Source organism: Mustela nivalis (genome assembly GCF_964662115.1).
Source record: "Mustela nivalis genome assembly, chromosome: 6".
NCBI classification, from domain to species: Eukaryota; Metazoa; Chordata; class Mammalia; order Carnivora; family Mustelidae; genus Mustela; species Mustela nivalis.
Window position 1 is genome coordinate 117,740,111 of NC_139025.1, and position 13,694 is coordinate 117,753,804.

Genomic DNA, 13,694 nt, shown 5'->3' on the forward strand with positions numbered 1-13,694 from the left:
CTTACATTCCAGTGCCTGGACCCAGCTGCCTTGAGTTAATTTCTATCCTTGAAGATAGCAAAAACACTCCTGGCAGGAACCCATTTGCTGAGTCCATAAACCTTTTGGCTGTATCACTGACATCTTCTCACATTACCCTTCTTTGAACGACGCCAAACATACTGGCCAGTCTCCTTCAAGCAGACGCTTTCCATTACTTGCCCCAGGATTTTCTAGCCATCAGGTTACGGTATGATTTTTACATCCTAGAACATTCAGCTGCTTTATGCCAACCTTAAACAAATGCAAATGCAAGGTTTGAAAAATTCTTTTCCTAAGGAGCTTGAAGAATTAAAAAGGAGACCATCCCTTCATTTCATAGTCCAACAAATGGCTTGAGTAGCTGGATCTCCGTATGTGCACCTGCGCGGAGGCTGGAAGGAATGTTAGCAAACACTGACCTGAAGTTGCAACCTCACGGAACCGCAGACTGAGCTGAAAAGGAAGCATTTAGTGGAGAGGGATCAAAGTGTCTTGTATCTTGCTCGGGGGCAAATCTGCTGGTTGACTCTTGGTTTTTGCAAGTCCCACACAGAACTTTCCATATTTCCTCCATGACGTCCCAACCTTAAGTATATCCCATCTCACATAATGGCACTACCCAGTTGCTCAAGCCAAAATAACCTGGGCTCAATCCCACGACCCTGAGATCATGACCTGAGTCGAAATCAGGAGCCAGATGCTCAGCTGACTGGGTCACCCAGGCGCCCCTCCCAGGGAGTTATTCCTAATTCTTTTCTTTCACTCTTCACATTCTCCTCACAACTTCTGTCCCTTACACTTTGAAAATATATCCTGAATTTGTCTGCTCTTTTCTGTCTGCACTGCCACCACTCCAGGCTAAACTATTGTCACTTCTGCCTTGAACTCTGGTGCCATCTTCTTCCTTTTTTAAAGATTTATTTATGTTGAGAGAGTGAGTGTGTGAGCACATGTAGGGGTGGATTCCATGACCCTGAGATCACCACCTGAGCTGAAATCAAGAGTTGGACGCTTAACCGATGATGCCACCAGGCACCCCCTGTGCCAATCTTTTAACTGGCCTGATTCTGCTCTTGACTCCCCAGTTCGGTATACAGCGGCCAGAGTGAGGCTTGAATAACATGGGGCTTACTTGTGAGAGCTCTCATCACAGCCACTTAGAATACAATTTAAACTTTTTAATTTTTTTATAAGATTTTATTTGAGAGAGAGTCAGCATGAGAGGGGGGAAAGTCAGAGGGAGAAGCAGACTCCCCACAGAGCTGGGAGACCGTTGCGGAACTCGATCCCGGGACCCTGGGATCATGACCTGAACCCAAGGCAGTCGCTTGACCAACTGAGCCACCCAGGTGCCCACAATTTGAACTCTTTATCACACCTTACAAGGCTCTACACAATTCTGTATTGCTTACCTGGCAACTTCAAAGCCACTCTGCTTCTCTTGTACTCTGTTCCATCCAGCCTTTTGGGGTTTTTCTCTCTTCCTTGAAATCCCACAGCTCATCCCTATCTCAGGATTTTGGCTGTTCTATTTCCTAAGTCCTCAGAGGCCTGGCTCCTTGGAATCAGCAGGGTCTGCCTTTAAACGTTACTTTTTCAGAGAAGGCTTTCCTCTATCTTAGTTATTTTGTAGCATTTCAGCTTATCTTGGCAACTAGCTGATGGGAGTTTGTTAGGTTATGTTTATAGTCTCTTTTCCCCTAGCAGGATGTGAACTCCATGGGGACAGGGATCTAGAGTATCTCCTGACAAAAGAAAGACATTCAGCAAATATTGTTGGACGATTAGGTCTAATTCTGGTTTTCACACCCACCATACTATGCCACTGCTCTGAACTCGGGTCAGTCTCATTAAATATCTCTAAGGCAGTCTGGCTACTGAGAAATGTGGAGTCAGAACTATTTGGGTATAAATCTGTTCTTTGTCTCTTCCCAAGTGCAAATTTCTTACCATCTTTGCGTCTTAATATTCATACATGTAAAGTGGGTACAGTTGTCCTACTCCATAAGGTCGTGGGAAGAATTAAATGACGTAATTTATGTAAAAGGCAGAGGAGAGTGCTTGGCCTATGTATGCCTAAATATTCTCATTTCCCTTGAATCTTACGAATTATAACAGTTAACATTTAGGTGTCTACCTGTGATAGGTACTAAATGTTTTACATGGATTAGCTAATTTAATCCGTCTAAAACTCTACACAATAGAAACTATAAATATCTGTGTAACAGATAAGAAAGCAGACTAGTTTAAGCAACTTGCCCAAGGTCACACAGTAGAAAACTGCAGAGCCCAGCAAACTAGAACTCAGCGAGTCCATCCAATTTCAGAGGTAGTGAAATGTCAAGGTCTCTGTCTTTATTTTGACCGGTTGGTAGGAAACCTATTTTATATTCTAACCTAGCACATGTGTATGAACTCAAGTGGGAAAATAAGTTTTGCAAAATTATACCTACCCTTAGTATATGTATTCTGACAGTTTCTCTTCATTTTAATTAACTAATTAATTTTTAAGTGGCTTGAACTCAGTAACCCTGAGATTGAGACCTGAGCTGACATCAAGAGCCGGACACTTAACTTACTGCACCACCCAGGCGCCCCTCTGTTCATTTTATTAAAAAAAAAAAAGTTTTTGACCGACTTGATTTAATGGTCTATTAATAAGTCAAAAGCACACTTTGAAAACCATTCATCTAAGTTACAATGAATCCAGCCACTCTTATTGTCCGGCTCTCTCAACCTCTACTAGAGAAACTCTTTGATGGTTATCAGCTAGACTTTTATATTTATGTTTCAGATAAGAGTTTTATTAGTTAAGATGCAGATCCCTCAAGGCTCAGATCCACTCCCCATTGCCAACCTTCTTGCCATTATGGAAAAATCATCTCTTGTCCGGTGAGAACCAAGCACTTCTTTCACTCTCCCAAAATTATTTACCTGTATCAAAGCTTTTAATACAAGGTGCCCCGTGTAAGAACTTTTTAAGCAGCTTCCCCCCGTAGACACACGTTCCCGTGAACACCACACTGAAATGGTTTCTGGATGAGATGGACACTGACATTTTACCTGCTCTTTCAGTCCAGAGTTGGCACACGAGCTAGCATTTATTTCTGTAGAGATTCTGAGGGCAGGGTATGTGTCAAAAGGCAAATAAATGAAACAAAGAAAAAGCCCTTGGCTGGGAACTCTCAGTTGCAAGGGAGGAAATCCTTTGGGAGGGCAGGAAGTAGCTATGAGCTTTTCTGCCAAGCAATGCTTCAATTCCCCCACCCTCAGGGAAAGTTTATCCTGGTGTTGTTTCAATCCAGCAGATGCTGAGCAGTTCGAGAAAGGGAACAAACAACTGGGGGAAATAATACCACCTGTTTATGTTGACTTTTACCAAACAGGGCTGGCCACCAGCTGTCGAGGGGTTTGGGAGAAGCTAAGGTGGGAACAAGAAAGGCAAACTCAGACTGAAGCTAGGTCTTGGCTTTTTCGCTATTTGGTGGTGGGGGATCGGGGCAGGGTCCCAAGGAAGTAGAGAACCAATTCTCAGATGGCCAAGAGGCAAAGGCAGTATAAGGCACCCTGCTCACTGACAGAGCAGGGCTGGCTTTGGTGCGTGCACGGCGTTAACACGTTAATTGCTTACTCTGTATTCTTTCCCCTTCTTCAGTGATTGTAACTCACACATCATTGGGGAAAGTAATGTCCAAGGAAAGGTGACATTTCTTGGCCTCCTTTATAGCGAGCTGCTGTCACGTGACTGAGTTCTGGAAACGCTGAGTGTGATTTCCAGGAAGACTCTTTAAAGGGTGCTGACTCAGCTGGGTTTGCTCATGCTGTCCTCGCCCTCTTTTCTTCTTCATGCTGCCTGGTATTTCAAATGACAGCTGATGGCCAAGAGGCTATTCTGGACCACGAGGTGACCCTGAGAAAGGAACCATGTTGTGGTGCAGACAGGAGCCATTACACCGGCCTTGGACTGCCAACCTTCGGAATACTTTTCCATGACAGAGACGCATTTCTTGTTCAAGTTTCTGCTGATCTGGGTTTCTGTTAAGCATAGAGTCAAGCCCCATCCTAACTGAGTTGGCTCAGTAATTTTCCACACTCATGGAACCCAGTCTTTGTGTCCTCCAAAGCATAGTCACTTCTGTTCCCTAATTCTAGCTTTCTAACAACAGCGTAAGAGAGCTGTGAGGCACGTGTTCTGTCAGAAGAGGAAACTGGAGCTGGAGCAAAGCAAGTCTTGCCCAGTGCAACACCACTGGCTCCTTGGAGAGCAGCGGGCTTTAAAAGCCAGATTCTCTCGCCCCTAGGATTTTAAAAGCATGGTGGAAAGAGGTGACAGTTTTTCCTTTAAAAATGATTTTGATTGGTTAAGTAGTGGTTGTTTTTAAAAGCAAGCATCCAAGGACAAGTAATCTCTTCTGTCAAAAGGAACAACATCAGATTTCTTTCACGTAGCCTCCAGAACACTACTGCTACATTAAAATGAATTACAACTCACTGTATTGTTACAACATACATTAAAAGAGTTGAACTCTCAAACAGGCTAAGACACATTTTGAATAAGCAATTAGCAAAATGAATGTGTTAATGTTTTAAAAGCATAACAGTCTTGATGATTAATGTGGAGTTGACAAAGTCTTTAAGATGAAAAGGCAGAGGTAGGACTTTTTTTTTCCAATTACAATGCAGGGAAAATTGAATGAGGTGGATTCAACATAGAAAAGTTTTAATGAGGCAAGTGTCAAGCAAGCATATCAACTTCTTCAAAAACAAAGAAAATCTAAAAGTTTAATTACAAAAACACTTGTACAGAAAACTTGGCATTTCAACAGTTCCAAACACATATACACAAATTTTTTCCCCTAAAATTTAATGTTGTCAGAAATAAAACACTTTGTCTTACTTTCCTCAGCTGCTCCTTGTGTTTTAATGAAAGAAAAAAAAGAGATCTGTAACACTGAACAGGCAACAAGTTATTTCTGGAGAAGAACCTATACGTGTGCTAGAATATCTACAAGTTTATTGGGGAACATGAATTAGGTACTGCATTAGCCCGTAACCTCACTCACCACCTCCTGGTTGAACAACACAGACCTGCTTTACAGAATCGGACAGTTTTGTGGCGGCTGAATCCCAGCCACCAGAGTCAGGTGTGTAGCTACTGGGAGAGGCAGGATTTTGAAAGCAGGCTGCGTATTTTGTGAAAATGGTTTCAGAGTGTAGGCAAGATCTGGGGCATTCCTGAATATGCAAATATCTCAAGTCAATGTCGGATGTCCTTGCTAGAGTCTTGAGAATGATAATCTTTGGACCAAGTTACAGCCTTTCCTGGTCAACAGTGCTGCTAACAAAGGGGCACAAAACGGACACAAAGGAGAAACAGAGAGAAATACGAGGAGGAAAGAAAAAGGAGACAAAGTGTCTGGCAGAAAGGCAGATACAAACTTCCAGAACTGGCTTAGCTGTCCTTCTGCCACACACAGGCTATTCTAGCTTGGACTGAGCACGCAGGGAGGCTGAGGGAAGTGACAAGAACAGCAGGTGAGGGCAGGAATACAGGAAAGCACAGAACAAAGCAGGCTAGGCTTATGGCGACAGATAGATGGGCTCTTATTCTAAGAAACTGCCAGGCAGTTGTGTGTAGGCTTCAGTGCGTGGAAATTTGACATGTGCTCACATGGCATTTTTTAACAAGGTTGTTTTTGTTGTTATTTTATTTCCTTTGGGATAATAAAGAAATCAGGTAAGGAGATGCTGAGAAGACAGGATGGTGCAGCAGCCCGACAGGGGGTTTCTGGCTTGTACCCTGGCTCATGAGCAGATTGTGAGGGGGACACACTTCCACCTGCTTCAGTGGCGTGGTGCCTAGACAATGGGCTCAGCATGTGCCACTTTGGTTCCAAAGATCTCAGCTGCAACTGTCAGCCTTGTGCTCTAGAGCAACAAAACACAACACAGCAAAACCCTGAGATGAGAATCAGAAGGCTGTCTTCCCTTTTGGTGTTTAAAAAAAAAAAAAAGAATCACTTCCTAAGAGGGGAAAAGGAAGGGAAGCCTGTCCTTTTGACGTAGATTTTGCAGTTGTGGCTACAGAGGGAAGACAAATCCCTCTGTGCCCTTGCTTATTAGCTCAAGAGACGATTTTGAACATTTCCACCCATCCCTATGCTTGTACCTAGAGCAGACAGGGATTCCCTCAGGTTTCACTCATGATAAACTTTGGGTTTTTGTTTTTAATGCCAAATGAGAAACTACTTTTCCCGTTCTCTCCTGTTTGCCAATGACCTTTTCCTTAGCAAAAATGCTCCATAAGACACTGCCAACAGATGGGAACAGAAGAGCCTTGCTGGGGCTGGGACCAGACCGTGTCTGCGCAGGAGCAGTGCTTAGGAAACAGCAGGCAGTAGCAAGGAGGAAGGAAAGAGCATTCTCCTTCAGGGCAGCAATCACAAAGCCTCGGTGAGGGCTGGCACCCACTGGGCACCATGTGGGATAGGAAACACAGCCTTGCTCCACAGGGCACTGTCGACAAGAAGCTCCTTTCTTTGGAGTCACAGCAGGACAATGATGGGAGAAGCCTGGGCCTGTCCAATGAGAGGAGCTCTCCTTCAGAGCCCTGCTGAGCAACAGAGCCCAGAGGTCAGAAAATGGAGATGTCGAACCTGAAGAGGGTGAAGGAAATAAAACATCACCCTCAAAGGTACTAAAAAAAAAAAAGAAAAGTGACAGCTAGGTAAGAAAACCGGAGCCACTGAGAAAAGGGTCCCATGTGAAGTGAAGCAATGAGAAGGCTTCCTTCCTGCTGCAGGAGAGGTCAGGGTCAGGGCGGCTGGTCGGCAGAATCTATGCAGACCCACTTTATCAGAAAGAAATGCAGATGCCAGGAAACTGGAGACCCGGGAGAAGGGCTGTACACTTTCAAAGCTGCACAAGGACGGTTCCACAGGAAGTGCGTATCCATGTTCCTCTAGCAGCTCTCGCCTATGGCTTCCCGGGGTGAAGGCATTAAACTCCTAACTGATAGTTCTTTCCCAAGCAGAGCAATCTGTACCCCCTCTCTGCCTCCACTCAGTTCATAGGTCCATGGATGGCTTCTCATTCCTCACAAGTAAAACCACTTACAGAACGTCATGGAGCTCTAAGACCTGTAGGATTGGGAGGGAGAAAAACAATGAAGATACCAAAAAGGTAATAAGCACTGATCAGAAAGGTTAGGGCTCTGGGTTAAAAAAAAAAAAAAAAAAAAAGCTCTGTTCTATTTTTGGTAGGGTTGAGGTGAGAAGCAGGGTGAGTGTAGACAAAAGAGCTCATAAAGCTGCAAACAGACAAGCTCACTGAGATGTTTTAGATAACATTTCAATGAAACGTGGCCCAGCTCCAGTTCAGCAACAATAGGGAGGTAGGAAAATCGTCAGCCCAACACAGAAAAGCAACCATCGGGGCCAAATCGGATGATGGAAAATTAGTGCTCTATTTTAGCCCAAAAATGTATAATCAATCAAAACCAATTTTCTTCAAGCAGAAATCTAAAAATCTTGGCATGTATATAGAAATGTATTGTGTGCAGAGGATCAATACATTTTCTTACATTGCTAAATGCAATTGCATAAGGGTTTTTTTTTTTTTCCCTCAAAGAGCTGAATATTTTTCATTTGGTTAAACTGAAATCAAGTAACATATGGATTTTGACAGTTTATGTGACATTGGTCACCTCTCAGTGTGAAATTGCCCCATGGTTTCCTCCCAGCCCTCCTTTTTTTCTAGGTACCAGTAAGACACAGAGAAAGGTGACAGCTGGGGCAAGTCTTTCACTGTACGTCTATAAAAATGATTTTTAAATGGGTTGACCAAAATTTTGTAACATTACAATTACTGGATTGTAAGTTTTTCTATTTGCTTCCTATTTATCTTAATGCTCACATTCCAAGGCTTTTTAGTGTCTTCCCCTTACACCTGCCCCGACTCCTTATAGCAATGTTTTAGAAACTTCACTGAACCAGAATTTAGGTACACATGTTCTTGTCCTGGATTCTGCACTCATCTACTTAGATATTTTTCAGGCAAGAAATCTCACCTCTTCGGGACCTAGTTTCTTCCTATGTAAAATGCTGGGATTTCTGAAGGTTCCTTCCAGCTCTAATATGCTCCCCCAAACTGTAGAACCCTGGCTTCCCTTCACTCATTGGCTCCTGACAGTGGATGAAAACTTGGCCAAGCTCACGTCAGAGTAATTAATTGCACCAGGAATGCTGGGGACATCAGGCATAGCTGTCTGCACATATTTGTATAATGAGGCCAAGCCAGTATTAATCACAGTCTTCATAATTGTTTCATTTGACAGTTTCGAGGGGTGTGGGGAACTACCTACTCTTAGTTATGCTTGCATGACTAGATTGTAAGAATCTGAAGTAATAAAATCGGTTCACATTTCAGTTATTTTTCTTTTCCAAAAGCAAAACAGAGGTGAAAACCAAAAATAATGGTAACATTCTAGGTTTTCCACGACACCTCTGAAAGCCGATACTACAGTTCATATCCTGAGAGAGGCAAAGCTCGAGGAGAGTCTTACTGGCAAAATGCTCAAAATAGAAAACCACTTTTGGCTCAAAACTTGTAATAACTGCCCTATACCTATGTGAGGAGACACCATGTTATCAATTACTGTGTTCTTCCACAATCTTCCACAGTTTCTCCCGGCTCTCTCTTTTCAAGCCTACAAGAGTGCTAATTGAAAAAACTGTGTGAAAATGAGAAAGATGATGAGCTCCTGAAAATCCCAGGCCTAGATTTACAAGCTGTTCCTCTCATAAACAGCAGCAGTAATGCCATTTCTTTATTCTGTAGGCAGTCCAGCCATCTCTTAGAAGTACGGGCTGTTCCATCTGGCTACCCACTAGAAGGACGGTAATCCTTTCCCCATCAGAGCACGGCTGAGGCTAAAGTATAATGAATTGTTTTGCAGTTACCATCCAGTGGGATGGCCAAGGAGAGACTCCTGCTTTTTGTCTCTGCTAGCAGATGTTGCCTCATTAGACAAAGTCATGGGTTTTATTTATTCTTAGACATTTTGCTCAAGGTCCAGACCATACTAGAATATGAATATGTCTATGAGTGTGCTTAGGTACCTGCAGGACAAATAAATAAAGATTCAAATCCATGACTGGCCATTGTAAGGAGCACATCCTGCTTTCCACTTTTGTCTTTCTACCCATACATGGCCATCTCACCATATGGTCTTAGGACTTCCACAGTTTATAAGTCTGCTGCAGACCAAAGGGATGTCAATTCTGTGGGATGGCATACTACAGGGCACACTTGCTCTAGGAATTTAGGTGAATACATACGAGTTCTATTTAAGAAATGACACCTGGGATGCCTGGGTGGCTCAGTTGGTTTAGCAGCTGCCTTCGGCTCAGGTCATGATCCCAGCATCCTGGGATCGAGTCCCACATCGGGCTCCTTGCTCAGCATTCTGCCTGCCATTCTGTCTGCCTGTGCTCGCTCTCTCCCCCTCTCTCTCTGATAAATAAATAAAGTTAAAAAAAAAAAAAAAAGAAATGATACCTGATGACTATCATTAGCACCAAAAAGTTTATATGGTCAGAGACTTTCTGGAAATGTACGTTTTTTTCTTTTCTAAGAGGACATAACACATGCTACTAGTCATTTGTTGAAAATATTTTAGAAGGCTTATTTTCTCTCTCTTTTTTGACTACTGAGAATTTATTTTTTAAATCGATTTAAAGTCTTTTCATTTTTTATTTTATTTAAGGAATCTCTGGGTCCATCGTGGGGCTGGAATTCATGACCCCAAGATCAAGGGTTGTGTGCTTTTCTGACTCAGCCAGCCAGGAGTCCCCCTTCCCCTTTTTTAAAAAGTCTAAATCTCTTTAAACAGGCAATAGCTGTTTCACTGTAAGGCTAGTCCACAGTGAATCTAACATACAATAGTAACTCTGGTATCAAGTGCTGAATGAAAAGCTTCTTACGTAGGTTTATATACATGCGATGTCTCAGTGACTGCTGTTGTAAGTGATCATTAGTATTTTCCAGGGAAAAGGAAGCTTAACAATTAAGTGATACTTATTTTGTTCTAAGCGCTGTTTTGGGGGTGATTTCTTCTAAGCTTCTCATTCACTCCTCAAAACCCTTCGGGAAACTAACACCGGAGAATACAGCGACTAGCTAACAAAGCTGGAATGGAGGTTCAACCGCAAAAAAATCATGCTCTTTCCACTAAATCACACTGAGGCAGGCATGAGAAGGAACTCTATTCTGACATTATTTCCTATATTTAGTAACCATGTAGCAGTAGTTTTAATCAAGTCTCCAACACATTTATTTGATGTATTGCTAGGGTTTTAGTAGCTCTGAGAAAGCCTACTGCCTTACTTTGGATGACGTGTTGGCACATACGTATTGCATCAGTGAGCACTCACCATTCCCTAACGATCAAGCCTGTTCACAACTTCTCGAACTGTAGCTATGAAGTTCTCATTGTCTTGGGGATTAGCTAAAATAATACTGTGTAGTCTGTTCATATAGGAGTCAATGGTGTCCACGGTAGGTGTCTCTCCACTTCCTGAAGTGAGATAAGGAGAGAAAGAAAGAAAATCCTTCCTTTTCAGTTCAACCACAGCACACTTAAGTGACTCCACAGTAAGTGTGGGGTCTTGGTCTGCTCCACAGAAAAGATTTTCATTTCGGGGGAGAGACTCTGAGACCTCAAAGAAATGAACTTAATCCACATAACCTGAATAAAAAGACGGGCTATATAGTTGTTCTACCGTATATACCAGTAGCTGTAATATAACAAGAAGTTAGAGACTCTCCCAGCTTTCTGCTGTGATTATCCTTCACAGGAAAGAGGATATAAAAAAATACCAGTGTTTATTTTCCTCTTTCTTCCCATCAAAACAAAACTACAAAGCGAGCAGACATGTATAAGAAAAATGCTCTACTCAGGATTTATTACTCAGCTTTCATTATTCTGAATATCAAATTAAGCTTAATAGAAAGGAAAGTAAATTACATGAAAATATAATTGGAGAAAAATTTAAATGGCCGGAGAGCCTGAGATTTTGGATGACTGTAGCCAATACTGAGATACTGTTACAAGACCCACAGCAACCTCTGAGCGAACAAAAACCCTTATTCTATTGATTATCTTCCGGGTGGGGAGACCTCACCCCACTGATACCAACACAAGACAGCACCTGCTCCCTCCCCCATCACGGAATTGCCCAGATAAGGGTGACATTACCAGGCAACGGCATGCTGGCAAAGCTGCTGGTCAACACCTGCCGCAGGGTCTCCAGGTGCTGCTGTAGGACGGTGTTGCGGCTCCGCTCCTGGATCACATCCACCTCCAGCTTCTCCACTGCGGTGCGCATGCTCTCCACGTGCTTCTGCAGGGCTGCATTCCTCTCCTCGAACTCCATGTTGGATTTCCGGAGCTGGCGGAGCTCTGCCTCCCGAGCTGAGGACACACGTCCCACAGAGGGCACATGGAGCACTTGGGAGTCTCTGAGGATTCCCGAAGACTCTTACAAGGAAGTTCTGCTCAGCTGTCTCTAATTAGCTACCCCACCTCAACTCCCTAGTCTCATTAGAGCCTTCCAGATAGCAATTTCAGCAATAAAATGCCTGGTTCCCCAGAGCTATTTTAATTCTTAAAGCTGATCATATTCCTACTTAAGATTGCAAGGAACAGTTGCAATTCTCAGTATTTGTTTGTTTATTTATTTAAACTGTGCAAGCAGCAGCCTGAGGGGCTTTCACAGGGAGATCCTGGGAGGCTGGAAGCACAGCTGTGGGTCTCATCTTTACTGCAATGGGGTCAGCTTTGCTCTCCCTTATTTTATATTCTGGATGCCCATGTAAGCTTTTGTTTATACAAAGGGTTTCAGGCTAACAGTCTGAAAGCAACTGAATTAGTGATGCACATTTATTTCCTTTGATCCAGAGACTAAAGTAGCTTTGACAAAACTGGCGTGGCTTTCCCTCACTGGTTTTTTGAGTAGCTACCCTTACTACAGAGTAAAACAGAAAGAGTTTTCTCCCTCCAGAACAGTCCTAGGGTCAAGAATAACACTACCGCTCCTTCCGAGCAACTAATTCCTCCTGAGAATGAAAACCCCCGTCACAAACCTGAGGAACACAAAATGATACTTTGGTAATTACCTTTGCTGTGGTTCAGGAATTCCTCTGTAAATATAGGAATGTCAAAAACAGAGCGTTCCTTTACCTCTGTTTCTTTCTGTAAATCAAGAGTAACAAAACAGTTAATTCTTTTTTTTTTTTCTTTTTAAAGATTTTTATTTCTTTGAATTACTTTTTAAAGAAAAATTTCTTTATTATTTTTCTTTATTTTCTTTAATTATTTAAGAGAAAGTGGGAGAGCAAGCACAGAGCGAGAGGGAGAAGCAGATGCTCCAGTGAGCAGAGAGCCCGATGCAAGGCTGGATCCCAGGACCCTGAGGTCATGACTTGAGCCGAAGGAAGAAGCTGAGCTGACTGAGCCACCCAGGCACCCAGTTAATTCTTTTCCCCTCTTTTCTCTTCTACTGAAGTAGAGTCGACACACAATGTTACATTAGTATCAGGTGTATAGTGCAGTAATTTCACAAGTCTGTACATTCTGCTGTGCCCACCAAAGAGTAGCTACCATCCATCACCACACAATTCCATTACAATAGCACTGACTATACTCCCTAGGCTGTACCTTTTATCCCTGTGACTTATTCATCCCATAACTGGAAGGTTGTACCTCTCACTGCCCTTCACCCACTTTGCCTATCCCTCTGTCCCCATCCCTCTTGCAACCACCAGTTTATTCTCTTTATCTATGGGGTCTGTTTCTGCTTTTTGTCTAGTCTTTTCTTTTTTTTTTTGAGATTCCATGTATAAGTGAGATCATATGGTATTTGTCTTTCTCTGACTTATTTTTATTTAGCATAATACTCTCTAGGTCCATATGGGTTGTCACATAAAGCAAAATTCCATTATTATTATTATTATTTTTTAGATTTTATTTATTTATTTATTTGACAGATAGAGATTACAAGTGGGCAGAGAGGCAGGCAGAGAGAGAGAGAGGAGGAAGCGGGCTCCCTGCTGAACAGAGAGCCCCATATGGGGCTAGATCCCAGGACCCTGGGATCATGACCCGAGCTGAAGGCAGAGGCTTTAACCCACTGAGCCACCCAGGCGCCCTAAAATTCCATTATTTTTTATGGCTAAGTAATATTCCACCGTATGCATGTGTATATATATGTGTGTGTATCTTCTTCTTAAAAATTTTTAAAAGATTTTATTTATTATTTGACAGAGAGAGACACAGTGACATAGGGAACACAAGCAAGGGGAGTGGGAGAGGAAAAAGCAGGCTTCCTGATGAGCAGAGAGCCTGATGTGGGGCTCGATCCCAGGACCCCAGGATCATGACCTGAGCTGAAGGCAGATGCTTAATGACTGAACCACCCAGGCGCCCCTGTGTGGATCTCCTTTATCCATTCATCTATTGATGGGTTGCTTCCATATCTTGGCTATTGTAAATAATGCTGTATTACACATAGGTAGGGGTGGATATATCTTTCCAAATTAGTGTCTTAACAAAATTGTGAATTCCTTTTTTTTTTTTTTTAAGTAATCTCTAAGCCCAATGTGAGGCTCAAACT

At 42.8% G+C, this 13,694-nt stretch overlaps 1 protein-coding gene and 1 long non-coding RNA gene across 5 annotated transcripts in view; one reads left to right on the plus strand and one right to left on the minus strand.

Moving 5' to 3' along the window:
• LOC309867279 overlaps positions 1–13,694 on the plus strand; it is a 28,262-nt gene that overhangs the window by 7,552 nt on the left and 7,016 nt on the right. The gene's annotated exons all lie outside the window — the stretch shown is intronic.
• The window catches only part of HMG20A (high mobility group 20A), a 90,643-nt gene that overhangs the window by 6,448 nt on the left and 70,501 nt on the right, over positions 1–13,694 (minus strand). For 2 of the 4 annotated variants that reach the window (XM_082735968.1, XM_082735965.1), the window contains 4 exons: positions 12,199–12,274; positions 11,279–11,494; positions 10,455–10,597; positions 4,716–7,160 (listed from right to left, as the gene is read on the minus strand). In XM_082735968.1, the coding sequence (XP_082592094.1) occupies positions 10,461–10,597; positions 11,279–11,494; positions 12,199–12,274 (429 nt within the window). In that variant the 3' untranslated portion in view covers positions 4,716–7,160; positions 10,455–10,460. Of the gene's footprint in view, positions 1–4,715; positions 7,161–10,454; positions 10,598–11,278; positions 11,495–12,198; positions 12,275–13,694 lie in introns of those variants that run through there. The other 2 variants (XM_082735966.1, XM_082735967.1) reach the window with 2 other exon arrangements.